Source organism: Nothoprocta perdicaria, unplaced genomic scaffold (assembly GCF_003342845.1).
Source record: "Nothoprocta perdicaria isolate Ctin4 unplaced genomic scaffold, notPer1 scaffold_69, whole genome shotgun sequence".
NCBI classification, from domain to species: Eukaryota; Metazoa; Chordata; class Aves; order Tinamiformes; family Tinamidae; genus Nothoprocta; species Nothoprocta perdicaria.
Genome location: NW_020455965.1, coordinates 1,085,300 through 1,105,445, shown reverse-complemented (window position 1 = coordinate 1,105,445; position 20,146 = coordinate 1,085,300). Strand labels below are relative to the sequence as shown.

The window sequence follows — 20,146 nt, the reverse complement described above, 5'->3', positions numbered from 1 at the left end:
AATGGAATAGTCTGAGGAGAATTACTAGAATGACTTTTAAAATATTCGCATGATTGCAAATGCAGCCTCTTAGTACCTGCAGCGTTGATCAGTTCTTATTTTGCTGCTTAGAGTTGTTTTCTGTTAGGAACATAGCTGGGTGATGCCTTATTAAAACAAATTATAATCTAGGTAATTGTTCTGCATCTGAGGACAGCTAGTTACAAGGTTCTTCAAAGGAAAGCGGAAGCTTTGTTGTAACCAGCAGTGCTAAAACAAATTCTCCCTGCAATTAAGTGTGGGTATCCTTCTTCCTAGGATGTTTCCTTGTTTTAACTGACTCTTTTTAACTCTTTTTAATCTGAATGCTATCAGAAGCAAACATTATTCAGTAAAGTTTGGTGTGATTTTTTTTTTTCTTAACTGAATTTGTTGGCAGTAAAATTCTGATGCAAAGATAGAAGACATGTCCACAAGAACCTTGTCTGTGGTTTTATACAATCAAATCTCTTCCCTTTGACCTGTTTAATGAGTATTCTGGGTGGTTAGGATGTGGAAGATACAACAAGCTGGAAAAATCTCACAAACTGGGCATCCTACGTTATGTGGCAGCTTGGACCATTTTATTCCAAGAAAATGTGCTTTTAAAACAGTATTACATTAAATGCATTTGCTATTTAATTTTCTGTTACTTCTAGAGGTAATGGAGATGTTCTACCCCCTTTTGAAAGGCTGCTGCATGTTAAAAATTATTTGTAACTATTTTGGTAATGTGCTTTGTACCTCAGTGGATGCTTCATTAGTCACAAATGAATCACTACAATAGCATATGCAGAACTCTGACTGGGATAATATATATATTCTAGATAACTTTTAAATTTCTTTAATGTTGTGATAGGAGTGCTTCAAAAAACTGACACACTTGCTAATATGCTGAATGCTGCAGTTGTATTTTAGTTCATGGACTAAGCTTGACTCTTACTGTGAATTCATCATTCTTACAGTGTAAAATTTAATACTGTGGTCAGGCTACTGAAATTAAACTCTTTGATTTGGAGGAGAGTTCAGATGATAAATAACGTGACCATTTAAATCTCTGGGAATATTTACTTATTTTAAATTATTTGAGAATTTGTTAATGGATTCTTTTTGTACATGCGGGTGTTTTTGGAGTGAGGTGTCAGGGTTCCTAGTCTAGTGGGGTATGGAAAAAAAAATCTTTCTGCAGTTTTAAGTAATATACAGAACGTAGTTTAAAGGATACATTCTATTAGGTGGGAGATGGTAGCATGTTTTTTACATGTATTTTTGAATATTAAGTCCTTGCAATAAGAAGAGAGGAAAAGGTTTGTTTTGGAGATGTTTTTGAGGGTAAATGTTAAAATTATTTTCATATTTTAAGTGCCTCTGCTGGATAGGACTTGTGAATATACAGGAGAAAACAAAATTAGAAATTGCATGCAGTCGGTATAACTTTGGTTCTTGTAAAAACAATCAGACAATGTTTTTTCTAAGCATATCAAGATTAAAAGAGATAACAGCTAACGTCAATTTGTTAAGAGGAAATCATGTCTGATCAATCTAATTTTGTTTTTGCTGTTGCGCATGAGAGCAGCAGACATCATAGACTGTGACTGTAATGAGATCTTTTTTGTTTGTTTTTAATACAGCAAATGTCTTTTGCAAATGAAGTAGAGAAATTTGGTCTACTTTGTGAGATGAGTGCAAAAGTAGTTGGAAACTGTTCACAGTACTGATCAGAAGTGTGCCCTCATGCAGCTGTAGGTCTTAGACTTTGTCTTTCTTTACAGCTCAATGTAAGAGAGTGGAGTATGAACCTGAGGATCGCTGAACACAGTTGCAAAAGAATCCTGTGCTCAGTAACTGTGCTGATCTTCTGTGGGAAAAAATCACAATGTTAAATAGTCTTTAAAATATCTGATTTCATAGTTGAGCAGTTTCACAGTAGGCTGCACTATAAAATGAGCAGAAACATATGTTCAAGGTCTCTAAATATTATTTTTCACACTGTGTATGCTACTAGTAAGCCTTTATGGAATGAAGAATTAAAGCACTTAAAGAGTATAAAACACAATGTAAAGATGTAGTAGATATTGTTAGCAAAGTTGTTGAAATTAAAGATTCAAAGAAGCATTTATTTTCTGCTTGGGAATAACTTCTCATACACCAAACTCATCAGTGGCATGGATTTTTTCCTCCGTTGACTAAACAGATTTCCAGAAAACATAACTTTCTGTAGGTTGTGAGTTGCCTGAATCTTTGTGGTGCTGCCTTTAGAACCTTTAGAATACAGTAAATTATATACAATAAATGTACAATGTTAATCAATACAATTTGTTGTATTCTATTATAGTCAGTGGATTCTTCATCTAAAAAAGACATCCCTTCCACTGTTGAATTCTCTATTTCACAATATTGAATTATACAAACTATACTGTTGCACATCATCTTCCAAAATGATCTGATCCTTCTGTTGAATATTTTTACTGGGTGATTGAAGTTCCGACAAAATTTCCAGGGAAATTCTTTATGAAGAATGTGTCTTGGCTGTGTAGGCCAGTGGTTCTGATAGCTAAAATGCAGGTGTTTAAGAAATGTTCATGTTAGGAAACACCATTCCACTTTTGAGGATAGCAGGGAATTTGATTCAGGCATGTTTCTATGTCAAACAGTCTGGTTTAGATTCTCTATTTTGTGTAAATTTTGTTCTATACAGGAGACTTTTATTGGTGTACTCTTGTGATTTTCCCCTTTTGAGTGTTTGCTCCCATATTTTCTTTCTACATTCTGGTCTCTTTTTTTTGACGTAACAGGGAAATGAAATTTATGTATACATCTAACAAAGCCAAAGTCTTCAAAATACTGTCTGCTCATCTTCCTCAAACAGAGGTTAGATTGAGTCTCACTTTGGGGGGAGAAGGAATAATAGGAAAATCGGGGATAATTTTAAGGAATTAATCGAAGAGTCTAAAGTTTTAAAGTTAAAGCATCATGATTGCTCCTCAGACCAATCAAATATCTCCTGTGGTTAATATCCATGTCAAACAGTGAGGTACCAGGAAAAGGAAGCAAGCTAGAGAGTACAAAGGTGAATTAGATGCTCTGCTTCTTTTCCTAGGTTTACTTCGTAAATATTAGAAGATGACCTGAAATGATCTCAGTGCTATTAATGACTGTCACAGAAAGCTTTTGGATACATAACAGACTGTAGTAGACAAGAAAAGAGTAAACACAGTGCCTGCACTTATCTCTGAGATTGGGAGGAGATAAGGTAGAGAATTAGAAATTTGGTTTCTAATCCTGAGCGAGTGATCAAATTATTTGGAAGTAGAGGACAAGGCGGGAAGATGAGATAATAACAGATCATGTTAAATCAATCCTATTTCTGTGGATTGGGAACAGATCTTGTAGTTGGCAGAGGACTTGCATCTTGGATTTAATGTGTATCTCTTTTTAGTTGTGTCTTATGCAGCTTTCTCATGCCTTAGGCCAAGGAAACATGGTCTAGAATATCTACTGGGAGGAAAATGTGTACACTGCAGGAAAAACCAATGTCTTCCTGTGCAGGTACAAACAGGTCTCAGTAAAGTCAGCTAACCAATTAATGTATGTTAAAAGGTCAGAAGATGAATTTTGCTAGATCCCTTGGTCAGTAAACTTTATGGAGATTTGTGACTGCTTGGTCTGATGTTGCATGTCCTTTATGAAGCCATTTGATGAGATTAGCACAGTTAGGAATTAGAGAAGCCTCAGCCTAGGTATAGTGCAGTGAAAGCCTCTTTGTTATACTCCTGGAGTTTTATTATGTCAGATGCTAGCAGAAACTAGGTTCCTTCGATGCAAAATGTTATTAAACTGACTGGTGAGCCTGCAGAGAAGGATGTGTGTGGCTTTTTTAAAGCCTGCAAATGATGCCTGCCGGTGGCATTAATAGGAACAATCTCTTACTAATCCTGCTCCTCATAATTCCTTTTTCCTTCCCTGTTTTATTTTATTATTTTCTACTGTTATGAGGATACTGAAAGCTTCCAGAAGAGTCACAGAATATCTCAGAATATCCAAGGTTGGAAGGGACCTCTAGAGATCATCTAGTCCAACCTTCCTGCTCAAGCAGGCACACCTAGAGCATGTGGCACAGGGTGGCATCCAGGCAGGTTTTGAAGACCTCAAAGTCACCGTAGTGTATGAGGCCACAGAAGCCTCTGCTGCCCTTGTTACTTTTCATTTCTTTTTTTGAGGCGAAGAAGTTCGATTAAGTCTTTCCATCAGTATTGATAGAGACCCTTTAGATCTTGCCTAGATCTCTGGGGGAAATCCATAAAAAATTATAACAGCCTATGTTCATGTAGAATAGCAGTTTCTACCCATCACTACCTTTTTTGTTTTTAACACAAAGCATTTCTGGATGGTTAACTTGTTTTAAGGCAACTTCCTTTTGCTGGTAATCTAGATTGATGAATATTTTAAGAAGCTCTTGTCATAATATTTTAAGTTTGACTTCTTTAGGCCCTTCGTTGTCATGCAGTCATTTTACTTGATGTAGATCTTTATAGATGAAAAAATATAAAATGTAATTGAGGATGTCAAACCAAAACCAATGTTTTAATCTCAGTCCATGCTACAAATCTAAAATGATATTTCTGTGAATCTATGTTAATAATAAGAATCTGATAAGGAAAAACAGTGGGAAAATCCTATAAATTACTGTAGCTGAATTCCATTGCCTTTGTAAGCGTTTACAAGCCAGTGATCCGAACCACAGGATCCTGCAAAGATTAGTGCACACAATTAGATGCTGAGAACGGTGTAGCCATGGGAACAGCCACTGCTTGGGTATGATGGTATGCAAATGATTTCCCACTTTGAAGATGAAGCTTCCCCTCTTACTTCACTGAATTATAAGTAAACAGCTCAAGAGCGGAGTGCAATTTGAGATGTTGGGTTTCTGTGCAGACAGGAATTTTCTCTAGTTGTTGCTTTTATACTGTAGAAAGCAAGACTGTGGCCTCTCTGTAAAGCAACGTTCATCCATTGGATTTGTAGACTTAACCTGGCATGACAACGGAGCTGGGAGCTCCTGTGTGGAGCTCCTTTCCTTAGTGTGCAAATCCACTTGTTCTCTCACAGGATGGGTGGAATCCTGTGAGCAGGATGAATTGCATGTGGATGGAAATCAGTGTATTCAATGTCTTAGTCTCAGTAAATCCAAGTCGTCCCAGATACTTAAAATGTGCTAATATAAACGTATTCAACTTTGGCTGCCTAAGTATTTTTGAAAGTGTATTAAAATGAATAAAATACTTCAATATATGCACAATTTTTCAACTTCACTTCTCATTTTATTTTAGGGAAGCAGATATTTAGCAGCCAAAATGAATTTAGGATCAGTACCCTGAAGTTCTACCCTACAGATTCAAATATTTTCATTTGTGGAGGGTTCAGCCCAGAAGTTAAAGCTTGGGATATAAGGAATCTCAAGGTAATTGATTTTTTTTTTCCTAATCCCTTCCCTATGTTTTGATGCACCTTAATTCAAGGAGATGATGGAGACTTCTGGGGGAAAGAATGTAAAGGTAGTTAATTGTGCTTGTTAAGTACTGGAACGTGAGCGATATGTTCACTTACATAGAGTAAAACCCTCTTAAAAGCAATTTCCCTTTTTTTGATCATGTTTTTGTTTGCCTGTGTTTTCCAGTTTTGTAAATTTTTACATATGGTATTATGCAAATTTATATATAATTATATAAAATACTCATACATCAATGTCACTCACATTCATTTTGGTATTTTTGACTAATATGTTACTCCATATTTAGTTTTTATGATTTGGTATGCTTTGTAAGATGCTCTGCTTTGTAAATGGTTAGATGTGCTTCTCTTTGAATAAGTTGTTATTCACAACTATCTTGCATTTGTCATTGATTCTGTTGCATGTGTTGACATGAACCTCTAATATTTCTGGACATTGTTTGAAACAAAGATCATTTTAGGGGACTTCTGTAAATATGAGTAATGTATAGCATGGAAGATCACAGAGATGCGTGTATGGCCTCTGCTTTGACTCTGTTTTGAGTCATGAAGACAAGCAGAGCTCTCCCTGTTCAGGTAACACCAGAGTTGTGTTCCAAGCTATCGAAAGGCAAGGCGAGCTGATGAGCAGGGCACAAAGTAATAGTGTCTATAACATGAGTAATTCTTTGATCTTCCTCTGAATTCCTGTGCTTGCAGATCCTGCTTTTCCTGGTTAGCCATGTGTTTGCTGTGGAGGCTGATAGAAGGGAACAGGCCAAAGGTGCTTGTCCCAGCTGTGTCCGACCCCCATGTGCTGAGCAGGGTAACAGCAGACACCCTGGATGAGGATTCTGAATGGAGAGCTGTGAAGTAGCGATGGGAGTCCCTTTATTAAGGAACTACACTGTTCTTAATCTAGTTCCTCTGCAGCAATTGCTCCTGTGCATTTGTTGCTGATATTGGACAAAAGAATTTAATGCCATCTGGGTAATGAGACTGTTTAGTAAATGTATAGGATCTGTACTGTTAGGCTTCCCTCACTTCTAGGGGAATTTAAAGGAAAAGCTTTTTTTTAGTACATATGTAGGGTGCCAAGTCCTGAGAAAACTCTAAAATAAACTCATTGTGAGTTCAAGTTATGATACTAGCATGAAAAACTTTATGAAAAGTAGAAATGAAGTGATGGATTTTTTCCATCCATCATGTTTTTATCATGGTTAGCTTTCACTGATAAATACATAGAGATACTCAAAATAGTTTCATTAGGGAAGATAATTCAAGTGTAAAATACCACCAGTCCATAGGGTGTTTATTGACCATGATCACAAATCACCATGTAAATTTACTTCAGGACAAACCCTCTCCTCCTTTCCTATTCATGGAATTTCAGCGTTTCAGTACTACTTTCCCTTGGTTCCAGACAAGGCATCAGACAATATTTTGTTCCAAGCAAAGAGAATTTGTCCATTGCTCGAGGAAAGCAGCAACTTCTCTTATTAGACGGATGCCTTGGCTCAACCACAGCCAAAAGGGTGTATTGATTTATCTGACCAACTTGTAATTCAGACCTATATGTGATGATAGTTTCACAAAATAGTTCCTGTGAAACAGGAGCAGATATTGTATAGCATGTGCTTTTTAGCCTGGAAAGAGGAAGCAGACCAGCGTGCGCAGCCCATGCTGTAATTGCCAAATATTGACCATCAGTTTTGTAACATGTCCCCTGCAGAAATGCGTGCGTATTCTTGCAGCAAGGCTGGAGTACACTGATTCACATGGGACACCTTGATAGTCCTGGAAAGTCTTCTCAAATCGACAGTTTCTGAAAAGCAAGAGAGGGGAAATGCCTTCAATATCCCTCACCAATGATTCCTGGAACAAGAAGGCAAGCGGGCAGGGTGTAGGGCACAGTCTGCACGAGCTGTAGTGGCAGTAAGGAGAAGGCACGTGAACTGAGAAGGAGGTTACAATAGAAGATGAAGAAATAAAGAATGATGTAAAATTGATAAGAAATTTTAGTTTATAAAAGGTACTGCTACAAGGCAGCACAGGAACAGACCAATGCTGATAAACTCACCTATTCGTATGTTATGAACACAGTGATGAATGTGAGCTCATTGGTAGCTTACCTATTTGTATCTTCTGCAATTCTGATAAACCTAGCCTTGCTTGATATGATTTGATCTAATTCTAGTATTTTTGTGTAAGCTACATGTCTAGCAAAATTGCAGTGTGGAAAGATGCAATTCAGTATTTTGCCACTGCACAGTAATAAGAAATGGGAATGAATCTTCCTCTTGCAGGTTTGCAGGGAATGACATGGAAGCTGTGTCCACCAGTGAACGCTTTGGCAACATCCCTAATTGATTTCCAGAGAATGAACAGGCACTGTAAAAGGTTTATATAGACCTGTAGAAATGAAATAGGAATAATTAGTCAAAAACCTATCTTTGAGAGTCAAATGGTATTTTATTGTAATCTATGGTGTGCTGCCCAACTGCTTTTTACTTTCTCCTCTCTGCGTAGTGATCAGGGCACGGTGCTTCTTTCTAATGGGAGCAGTCAGGTATTTATTTTTCCACAGGCTGCTCTATGTCCTCATTTTAATATTTTTGCCTATTAGAGGCTACTGGGGATCATTGCATTATGAAGGTTTTCAGCTGGACTGAGAATATCACTGTTGTAATATATCTGAATGTATGTTCTGAAATCCTTTGATCCCATTTAATGATGTGATTTCTTGGTAGGCAATGCTTTCCATCGTCAGGATACAAGAGCAAAATTTAGACTAGTGGAATAATGCATTTTTATCTGAATAATTGGCCATCTACTAGTTTTTGTAATATTCCATCCTTAGGACCTGCCTTAAAGAACAGTTGAATGATGAAGAATGAATACACTGTTTGGTAACTACTCCTGCAGCACACTGCTGTCTTTAGAAAGATTTTGTGCAGAAAATTCTGTTTCTAGAAGTGGATTTTAATGAAAAGATAATGGCAGCACCTCACAGTATTGCAAAGACATAAGTTACTGTCCAAGAGAATAAATGAACACATTTGTGTGTATTCTGGCATACAGAATAGAAAAGGTTTTAGGTATAGTGCAAACTCCAAACCAGCCTGTTTCCTTTGTAGCAGTTCTATACCTGATTCTCAAAGGAAGGCTTTATAAACCTTCTTTATACCTGCTTTATTCACTGAGACACAAACACACAGAACTTTTTCAGTCACAAAACTATTCAGTTAAACAGTGCATTAGGAATATTAATTGCATTAAGGAGCAGTATTTAAGCACAGTAGCTAGAAGGTGTAACTGTAGCCTGGGAGCAGATACTGATCTTTTTTGACATATTGGTGTGACATAATAGTTTGAAAACATAGTTTTCTAGTTACTGTGATGGACCTACAGCAACAGTGTATTTTACTGTCTTACTCTGAAACATTTCCAAGGAGGAGAGAAGCAGGTTGTGTTTTCCTTTGTGTTTTTTTTTTTTTTTCTCTCCTATCTGACATAGCCGTATCTCAGTAGACTGTTAGGCACCTAAATTTACATTCATTTTAAAATAGTAATTTAAAGAGCTGTGTGTACATGCTGAAGATCATAGCTTAGTCAAAAAGGGGGGAAAATAATCAAACTCTGATTATGGCTCCCTTTTGCAGGATTAATGCCATGTGTGCAAAATAATGTAGTTACATTTTATTCTACGAACTATAGAATAATTAGGCATAGATTATCTATATTTAATGTTTACTTCTCCCTTCCCAATTTGGGGAATATCAATAGATTTTTTTTAGGTACTCCTGTGTTTTCAGCTGATGCTGTTATCTTTGTTCAAGTGATACAAACAACTTGTTACCATCCTGTTCCATCTTCTACATTTATGATTATGGTCGACATCGGACAAGTGTGCTGCCTAATATTTCAAAATTTGCCCTGTTGTAACGAGGACTTTTTGCTCTTAATTGAAGTAGCTGGTTAAGAACTTGTTCTATGTTTGATGCCAACCTCCTTAATATCTTTGAAGTGCTTTCATCCTAACTCATTACAAGATTTGCTTTGCTGTTACCAGTTTGCAATAGCTTTGGTCCTGTTTTGCCTCCAAGTATTATTTCAAGCGATTTAACTTGTCTTTTGGCTTGGAATGATTGTGTGGGTGAAGTAATGATTTCCCTGTATCTTCCCCCCGCTCTCATTTTCACACTCCTGATGGCATTTTTAGGCCTTACGGCCTATTTCGATAATATAGTGAATGTCCTAAATCAAGCGTTTGAGTCTCATTATTCACTGCACATTGAAAACTCAATGTGAGTGTTCATCCAGTTTTGAAGGTGGTGCTTTACAATATATTCTTCTGTTTTAATGGGCTATCCACTTGCACATCTCAAATTTAATTAAGGCAAAATAGCCATTATATGTCAAATGCATAGCTTGAAAAGTACCCGACTTCTCACTTAGGAGCTGATGTTATGTCTCAGCAGCATCCTTGTGCTGCTGAGAGCATTTGTGATGGAGATTCAGAGAAAAACAATAAATGTTACGGGAATAGAGGGGATGATTAATAAGAACTATTTTCTGAATACAAATACATATTTTTTTCAACTATTTGCAGTGGTTACTTTAGCCATTTCAATGGTTGAAAATACATGAAGATATGTTTGAGAGTGTCTTTTGGCTACCAAACTCATAAGAAATAGGTAGTAGTGAAAACAGAAAAGCAGGTATCAAATCTGCTATATGTAAGTATTGAAAACACTTATTTTTTTCTATGCCTTTTCTGTTGAACAAATAAGCAAAATGATTTCAAATGTAGCCCTGGGTATTGCAGAAGATGAATGAGAATGGAAGAACAATAAGGCAGTTAAAATCTTCAAGGTAAAGATTAAAAAAATATATATATATATACCTCACAGAGAAATGAATGGTTGGAGCAGCTTGTTAACTGCTCAGTAAAATGCCTGCATACAGGCAGTTCCACATTAGAGACAAGTAATCAAAGCCTGAACAAATAAATAGAACAAGTATTCAAACAGAATTTGAAGATGTATTATAGTGATAGTTCATTGTTTGAGTTAAACCCAGTTTTGTCTCTTGAGGGAATGGATTATTCTGCAGACTCTATACTGCTGTAGCTCTATAATGGATTTATTAAATTTATGTAAATTTGTGCTTTGGAGAACATATATACAGATGTTTTGAAAACACCTGACATCTTTGAAGAGCTGCTGTGTTAAAGGAAAGCTGATCTCTGCAATGTTGGCCAAAGAGACAGCCTCATGTACAACAGGGTCCCTACCATAATACTGACATGTTAAATTAGTGTTTTAAAGGTCTTCCCTTTCTCTGCTGAGTTGTGGAGAAATCTTAAAATGTCCAAACTAGTTATATTGCACTGCAGCTTGCTGTTCTGGCTGATATACATTAGCTTACTAAGACTACATTGTTAGCTTACTTAGATTGTATTATTCCCACTGTTTATTCCACCTGGAACTTTAATATTCCTTAGAATACTGAAGCAGAGCAGAGGTTTGAGCTTTGGATATTTTAGCTCAGCAGGAAGGATTTCTTTGTTTTCACGAAAGCAAAATTACTGTAGCTAAATGCTTTAATTTTTTAAACTTTGAGTTCCTGCTCTCACCCAGCTATAACATCCATTACAATATGTAAGGGATAGTAGAATCATCCCATTTCTGAAAATGAGACCTTATAAACTGTAGAACAAATTAGAAAAATAGTGGAAGTGGTTATTTTGAACTTCTAAAATTCCAGACTGGAAATGCACTGCAGAATTTTTACTATTAATAGAAGCAAAGGTAGAGAAACAATTCTGAACAATTCTGTTCTGAAGTGAACATGGTTACAATTTTGTTGCTAAGTCAAACAATCATCAATAGGTGTATGCTTTTTAAAAGATACTTTATATATTATATATGTATTTGAATTTATAAGAACTAAGACTAGGTCATTAAAGAATAGCTCAGTAAATTTGGAGTACGAGTGCAGTGCATTTGTTTCCCTGGAAACATTCTTATTGCAATTTTTTAAAAGATGACATGCAGTCATTTTAAGTAGCTCGTATTTAGGAGACCTAATGAATTTGTCTCTAGATAGCACATAAGTATAAAAAAGACTGTAGAAATTGGTGGAATTATTTGCACCTCTGGTTTCTATAGAAACAGCCAATACATAGTCATGAAGTGGTGGAGCTGCGATGAACAATGTAATTAAAATAAGATGATTTATGTTGCGCTTGAGAAAACTAACGTTGTTATTCTTGCAGTCAGTAAGGACACACACAAGGAGGACAAATCCTTACTGAATCCATCAAGAAAAGTTTCAAGAAACGTGGTGTGGGTAGATTGCACATGTGTCATAGTGCTTGCTCTTAGCAAATTAATATTTAATATTAAACTATTAACATACTGTAGACGTTTTGGCATATGAAAACCCATTTTCTTGTGACTACAGTGTCTTCATGAGCAGTGCCCATGTGTATGTTTGAAGGCAGATGTGCTGGTTGTGCAGGATGAGGCTCGTAGGTCTGTCAGTGTGCACAACCTCTCCAGGAACAGGCACCATGGAAAAGGGAACCCTCCAGTCAGCCAGGAACCAAACCTACCTGCTTCTGAAGCACAGGTGGACAAGGGTGAGGGTGCCAGGGAACAGCCAAGCTGTCCTGCCCAGAAGGACCAAGACATCTTTAGGTAAAACTCCACAGATAGAGTGCAGGCAGGGACTTCATAGGTCCGTCAAGATTAAGTTATTTTCTGATTGAATAAGGTGAGCTGTGTTGGGGCTGAGCTGAAGTTCAGCCTTTGTCCAGTGCGGTGCTACCTCCAACAGTGGACAGTACACATTCAAAATAATAAAGTAGGGTGCGACTTTGTTATAATTACCAAGAAAGGGTAAAGTTAGCAGATATTTCTAATTTACAGTTCTGAGACTTTCTGGGAGAGTCTGTGCCTTTCATATCTTCCTGTAAATTCATTCTGTGATTTTACTGATTTTTAGCATCTGTGAAATCCTGTAGCAAGGAATCCGTAAATTTAAATATACATTTTGCAAAGCGTCATCTCTTTATGTTTTGAAGCTGTCTTCTATTAGTTTAGTTTTTATATTCTTATAGAGGAAGCTGTTCACTTTCTCCATGTCATTCTGACTTATTTCAGCTTCTTTCAAATTCCCCTGTCATCTCGCTTCTTGACCGAAAAGTCCTTGATTACTGTTTCTCATAGAGAAATCATTCGGAATCTTTGATGTCCCTTGTCTCTCTTCTATGTATAGATTTCACTTCTGTATCCTATTTGAGATGGAAAGACAATTGGAAAAGGAAAATCTGATCAAGTATTTCAATTTTTTCTACTAAACTGCTGAAACTTTCAGTCACAGGCTTCTCGTGCCTTCTCAAGCAATCTGAAAGGGTCTTTTAAACAGTTAATGTATGCAGTGATTATAGTTTAAGTCTTATAGGTCAACATAAGATTAAGATTGAGCTTCCTCCTTTTAATCAGTGTCCTCTCCCTTTTAATTATGAGGAGAGTTTATACAATATTGAGTATCAAAAGATTAACAGTTGTAAACTGTACAAAAATCTGAAATAGAAAAGCAAAATACTTTTTTTATCAACATACAAATTACTAAGTTTATTTTTTTAAAAAGAATTGAACAGTCTAACAGAATACAAAACCATACCATTTTTAACCTTTCTGTTTATGGTATTATTAAGTGTTTTGAATAAAATTACCATTAAGGCTTTCTAAATGGGGATCAGAAACATGAATTGGATTTATTACTTGTTCGCTTGCTATTATAAAGTACTCTATTTTTGTTTTTATTGTGCATGAGTAGCTAGAAAGCCAAAAGTACTCATCAACCTCAACACCACATAGAAAATCTGTAGAGATTAGTGTGTGATTAGAATGAATTATTTCACTCTGTAAGAGTGGCTCATTTAAACTGTGATAAATTAGCATTGGTTCCTGTCAACACAAGTGGTTCCCACTGCAGTAGAGAAAATAATGTTGTTTTGTGCACAATAAACTTTTCTTTAATCAGAAATGCACATTTCCGTGTTATTAATACTGATGGAGCACTGTTCCACAGCCGAAACTTGATGAGGCTCTCATTGTATTAACTCAGTGTGCTGTTAGGAGGAGGCAGGTCCATGCTGAAACCTCCATCTAAAAAGGTCAGATAAGAAGTAGAAAAATCAAATATAACCATTTTACAGGCTGGGAATCCAGGCACAGACTATTTAATGACTTTTCCATGATCATCTAGACCTAGTCATGCTAGACTTTGGGACCCTATCTACTGGTTCTCCAAGCAGTAACTATATAAAAGCATGCCTGTCCCATCAGGCTTATATGAAGATTGAGAGGGCTTTTGGTAACTGAAGTGTTGTAGGTTACAGGTGGCCAACATGGAGCTGGGGAGAGCAGAAGATCGTGAGGCTTGGAGCTTTCTTACAAAACAAAGCACAAGGCCTTGCATATACCTTATACAGAGAAGTATGATAAACCATCCATACAGAAATACGTAACTGGAATTCATCATTGCAGTATGCTTTTCAAATCACCAGAGCTATAAGAATATATTTAAAACTGATTTTACTTGCTTAAATTACCTTTCTTGAAGAATGTGTGCAGCCATGAACTCTTGACTTAAGCTTTATTATTATTATTATTATTATTATTATTATGGGTTTTGTTGACACCAGAAACCGTTGTGCTTTCCTTTGAAAGGATTTCTTTTGTGTCCAGAAAATTTAAATTAAATTTTCAAAGGGTTAGGGGTGATAAATCTGCAAACAGAAAAAGAGCAAAACCTGGTTTTAAACTAAAGCCATCAGGGAAGGAAGAGATGCTTTCCTTAAGCGAGTTGCTTGGCATGTCGTGAATTAATTGTCCAAAGTAGAACAAAGCAGGTTCAATTATGAGTGCTCTTCTGAGCATGGAAGTTGCAATTAGTTATTTTTGAAACTGTCTTTTCAGGAGAATTTAAACATTATATATGGCAAATTTCCAGCTGATAATCAATGTTAATTTATTGTTCTGAGTCTGTTTATCTGACCATCGCTTTGGTCAGGCGATTAATTAACATTGTTTTTCTCAGGTAGGCAGCAAAGGACTAGAGAAAATTCTGTAGCAGAAAATTATCTTTATAAAATTTCTACAGAAGACTTAAGAAAGGGAAAATTGGTTGAATGTAGTCTTTAATAACAGACAAGCAAAACAGTGTATATGGGTATGTAAGTACTGATAGAGGTTTTTTGGAAGCCTCGGGTAGCTGAAGACCCAAGTAGCATGCCGGAGTTTGGTTTCATCTTTAATATCTTAAAATATTAAAGAATTGCTACACTGTTAAGGACTTGCTGTCTGGTGCTTTATTATCTTTTAAAGCACCAGCCCAGCACCTGGTGCTTCCGTGCTTCTCGGAGCTAATCGGCCTCTGCCTCTGCTTGGCTCTGCCCGCTTCTGCACGTGTTTGTGCTTCTGCCTTCTCCGATCTTCCCAGCTCCGGGGATGGACCCGTCTCTTCTGTACAGGTGCCTGTTGCTAAGTAACTGCCTCCAGCAGGTGCCTGCCTGGCGGAGCATCCCTCTGCTTCTGTGACACTTGATTTTTCTGTTTTTTTTCTCCTTTCTCCCCCTCTGCCCCTTTCAATTTATTTTCAGTTCTGCTGCAGTTGTGCAGCTGTCAGGGTTCTCTGTGGTTTCTATTTTTTGATCAAGGCACCTATTATAAGCAGGGTATATTTGTTTTCATTATTTTACTCCCACAGAGTAGCTTGAATATTCTACTTTACTAATGAACTATGGGCCTTCTTGTTTAACTCGGAAGAGATGCGCATGGCAATGTCTCCACGGACAAAGTAGGGGTTATGAATATGCAAATATCACTTTTGAATTTACAAAACTTAACTGCTTTGTGTGTTTTGAAAATAACTGGGCTGAAAATGACTGGCTAGAGCAGGAACACATTTGTGCATTCACTTCGTTACAAGTGCTGGAAAGCATGCCGGTTTTTCTTTCATAAGGTTCACTTCGTGTTGGTCTCCTTCAAGTGTGTGCAGGGTGCTTGCATGACCACGGCACTTTGCCGAATGCGAACGTTGTTTCTGAACTGTATTTTTCATGGAGTCTGAGAGAGGCAATTGCAGCAGCTACTGGGCCGATACCATGGGAAACGGAGCTTGAAGGGACCCAGGAGATTGTATCTAGTATCTCCCTGTGCTCTGAAGCAGGATTACCTAGATCTGAACACTTCCAAACAGTCGTAGATTTGGGGCTTGAGGCAAGAATTAGGAAATTCTCATAATGTATATGATATTAAGTTATTTTTCTTCTGTTGGTTAGAGTATAAAGCAGTGGTTGGCGGTAGATTCCAGAAAATTTCATTGCAGTAGCCAAAATATATTTTAATGAAAATGTATATGCTTACAGCATCTAGAAAAGCACTAGGTCCATGAGCTCAAGTCATCTGTAATGTTGTAGGCATAAGGCAGGCACTGAAATGCCTCACAAAGCTGAGAATCACTTCAAGAAACCTCAGTGCTTTGCAGGCATTTCTAGTTAGGTTACAGGGACAACTTCAGGGCAGCCTGGTAGAAGTGCAAGCTAATATTTCTTAGCTATCTTGAAAAAGAAATTTCTATGTTAAGAATTAAGAGAATTCCAGTATTCCATTCTTAAGGATCATCACATGCAGAGACATGGGTTGCCATTTCATGCGGCCATTTGCTGTGAAGTCGGTTGTCACTTGGGGCAAATTAGAAAGTATTTAGAAAGTATATTACGAAGTATTGCTTTGCAAAAATCAAAATAGACAACAGTTTCAGAATTCTCTAAAGAAGAATAGAAAGTAAGGAAATAAGAAATTGATTGAAATTATTCATATATTATTTGGAGTAGTTTAAACTCTCCCTTTTTAGGGTCCAAATTGGAGACTGTTAAAATGTTTGGAATCCTCTAGCCAAAGATCCATTTCTTCCTGTATCCAATGCACTTCAGTGCAAGTTGTGAAAGAGATCCTAAATCTGGGAGCTCCTATTTTCTTTTATATTACTTACTACTTTGGAGGTTATTCGCATGCAATTCCTTTCTGTCAACCGGCTTCTCCTAATCCAAAGTAATTACTCCTTGCCCCCTCTCCCGTCCCAAGCTCTGCAAATGTCACTATCCTAAAGCAACAATCGCCCATGACCAAAGCTTTTTAAGAGAGTAAATAAGAGTGTGCTAGCAATTGCAGTTGTGTTTGATCAAAGCCTAAAATTGTTGTTGTTCCATGTGAGTATGTAAATAGCAAATTCATCCTTTCCTTTATATGTCTTTTAATTTCTCTGTGCATGGACTCTTTACATCCACTTGTATTTCGACATTTACAAATGAGCTACCTCTGTCATATTTTAAAACAATGCATACTTTATTAATACTTGGATTTTTATGCCCTTTGTAATTTATTAAAAAATTAACAAACTTTCATGTCTTCTAGGTGATAAGAGTTTACAAAGCTGCGGTACAGCAGACACTGGACATGTTGTTTCTTCCTGAAGGAAAAGAGTTTCTTACGAGTACGGATGCAGTAAGCCGGGACTCAGCTGATCGCACCATTATTGCTTGGGACTTCCAAAGTGCTGCAAAAATCTCCAACCAGATTTTTCATGTAGGTCGAACAACTATTCTCATTTTGGGTGATGATTTAGGGTTTCATGCTTGTTAGTGTAGTTAAAAATCTTTTCGTATTCTAGAAGATTATTGTGAGATTTATAAAATGTTCTTAATATAAGTTGAGTTTTTGCAGTTTTTAACTTTTTTTTTTAAAAAGACAAGTAGGCAAGTCCACTGAAGTATTACTCTTAACTTTCCAATGGTGTTTGACAGTTGTTGTTTTAGTATGTTGTTTCTGCCCCCACAGTTTTCCTAGAATAGAAAAATGGTACACTTTTCACCAATTGGAGTGAGAGTTATTGATAAATTATATGAATTTAGTGTTTGCATAGTAACAGTAACCTGATATATATAGATATGTAGTAAAGCTAAATCAGAGGTGACACTACACATACCTTTGGGAAAAGTGTTTTTCTCAGTAATCCATGCAGGCAAGGTGTTTAAAGGCCTGAATCATGAAGAGGGGCTGAGAATCATGAAGGGTGTTTGCTAAGGAAGTTCATGGATAATTCTGACTCCCAGCAGATTATGTTGTGCTCTCTGATTCCTTACTGCTAAACCTCAGTTTCCCCTCAGAAACGTGATATCAAGTACACTCAGGCATCCCCAATGTTGTTTTGGTTTCAGCGCTCACTACCTTACACTACCTAGAACTTCCTTCCCGTTTCAGCACGTTCAAATGATGTGACAAAAACTCTGGTTTAAAGTTTTTTCCCACCCCAGTGGGATAACCTCTATCACCTATATGGTGATATAGGCCATTGTGCCCAGTGTTCACTGATGTTCCTCACCTTCAAAACTATCCAGCAGCTAAAGATTGCTTCAATTGTATTTTTTAATTTTGGCACCGTGTCCTTGCTTTAGTCTGAAATTAGAAGAAGCTGTTGCATGATTGGTTTGGACCTGGTTGAAACCTTGCAAGAATAGTTGGTTTCTAATGCTTTTATCATGTGTTGAAACAAATCTTAATGCAGTGTGAATCATGAACACTAGCCTAAAGCTAAATGTTGTTAACTTTTGCAAATTGCTGACTTTAGGCCCAATGACAGTCTGAGTGACAAGTCACTATCACAAGTGACTGCTGATTGTAGTAGATTTAACAGCTTGTTTTGGAAAAGTAGGAAGAGGAGGAAAACTGTCAAAATGGGATGAATTGTATTCCTGTTGGTGTGGCAGGTTTACAAAGAACTTGGTAATTGTATGAAGTAGTACAGAAGGGACAGTATGAATACTGAGGAGCAAGAAGAGGTGCTTTCGTGTTCAAAATTCTTTTCCCCAAGGATTTTCTTAGGAAGAGGGTGTTTGGTTGCCATTAGGTGGGAATTGCCTTCCTGCAGCAGTTTGGCAGTATCTTTTTCAGAGGGAGACAGGTTTTTCTTCAGGATAAATATTTGAATTAGTACTTGCCTTAGTGTAAGACTTCCATTGGAATGTAATGACTTAAGTTTCATGTCCATTTTGTAACGGATGCTATAGACACAACTTATGTTTACCTTGCGTTTTATGGTCTTTCAAGTATGTCAAGAAATAACCTGATTCTTTTGAACAAATATCTTTTTTTCTACAAAAAAGCTATCTTTTAAATTATTTTCAGGAACGTTACACTTGTCCAAGTCTGACTCTGCACCCAAGAGAGTCTGTATTTGCTGCTCAGACAAATGGAAACTACGTGGCACTGTTTTCTTCCCAGCGACCTTACCGAATCAACAAAAAGAAAAGATATGAAGGACATAAGGTATCTTTCCTCACTGAAATTTACTGTTCAGCCCTACAAGAAAGATAAAGCAGCAGTGCTTTTTAATATATCTGCTGATAGTGTTGAAGTTAAAGTAAATGATAGATATTAATTGACTTGCTTTGTTTTCCTGTATTTTAAGTTTTAAGTTACATACTAAATACTAATAAATAAATAAATATACTAAATAAAATACTTATTGGAGGACTTTGTGAACAGTTAATACCTTGATGAATTATTTGCTATTGCTATGTCGTAATGCATAACTGGAAAAATCATTAGTGTATGTTTATTTAGAGATACGTTTTTGTACCGTAGTCATTTTTAGCAGGTCGTAGTGAACTTGCCTATTCAGGATGGGGAGTTTACACTATTGTTTATTTTCACAGGTGGAAGGGTTTGCAGTGGGCTGTGAATTTTCTCCAGACGGAACACTTGTGGTGACAGGAAGTTCAGATGGCAAAGTGTTTTTCTACAACTATCATACTGGTAGGGTTATTCGCACTTTGTCTGCACATAGGGAAGCCTGTGTGAGTGCAACATTTCACCCAGTCTTGCCATCCCTCCTTGCAACATGTGACTGGGCTGGAGAAATCAAGATCTGGCAATAACGAGCCGTAGTTACTGCTCAGGATGTCCCCTGTGAGCCTATCAAAGGCATAGGGCCTGATGTTTCAGAATGGATAAATCAAGGTATGCAAGGTGAATTTTTGTTATAGGTAGAAGTAATTGTTGTGGGATGTTTTGATTTTTTTTTTTTTTTCTTTTAAGGGTTAGACAAGCACCAATGTAGTTCAAGATACAGCTTCCTTTACACACAGGAAAGTATGTGAGATTGCCTTTTTTGGAAATAGGTTGCCTTTTGATCAGCTCAGCTTATTGTGAAATGTAAGAGTTTCATTTGGGATTTTATGTCTTTAGCGTAAAAGAATTCAAAGGTAAGAATTTCAAGATAGCTTGGAGTTAATTCTGAAAGTCTCAATCTCATATTTAAACTTAAGTCTTATACTTGCTTTTATGATTGTGTATAAACAAACTGTAAATATTTTTGCTAAAAAATAAAACACTTTTTATATGGTGTCTGTATTTCCTTTTTATTCTTGTTGCTCATAACAAGTTAGTACTTAAGACTTTCAGGGAATCGGTACTTGGGAGAAAATCAATATGCAACTTTACAAAGGCTTAAAAACAGTAGTAAAAAGAAATCCTATACGGAATGTGGAAAGATTGCCTCA

The 20,146-nt window shown here is 36.8% G+C and overlaps 1 protein-coding gene across 2 annotated transcripts in view; it reads left to right on the top strand.

Moving 5' to 3' along the window:
- The window catches only part of WDR25 (WD repeat domain 25), a 52,873-nt gene extending 33,181 nt beyond the window's left edge, over positions 1-19,692 (top strand). For both annotated transcript variants that reach the window (XM_026050453.1, XM_026050454.1), the window contains 4 exons: positions 5,349-5,479; positions 17,001-17,171; positions 18,771-18,911; positions 19,301-19,692. In XM_026050453.1, coding sequence (XP_025906238.1) covers positions 5,349-5,479; positions 17,001-17,171; positions 18,771-18,911; positions 19,301-19,522 — 665 coding nt within the window. In that variant the 3' untranslated portion in view covers positions 19,523-19,692. The remainder of the gene's footprint in view (positions 1-5,348; positions 5,480-17,000; positions 17,172-18,770; positions 18,912-19,300) is intronic.
- The last annotated feature ends 454 nt before the right edge of the window (positions 19,693-20,146 follow it).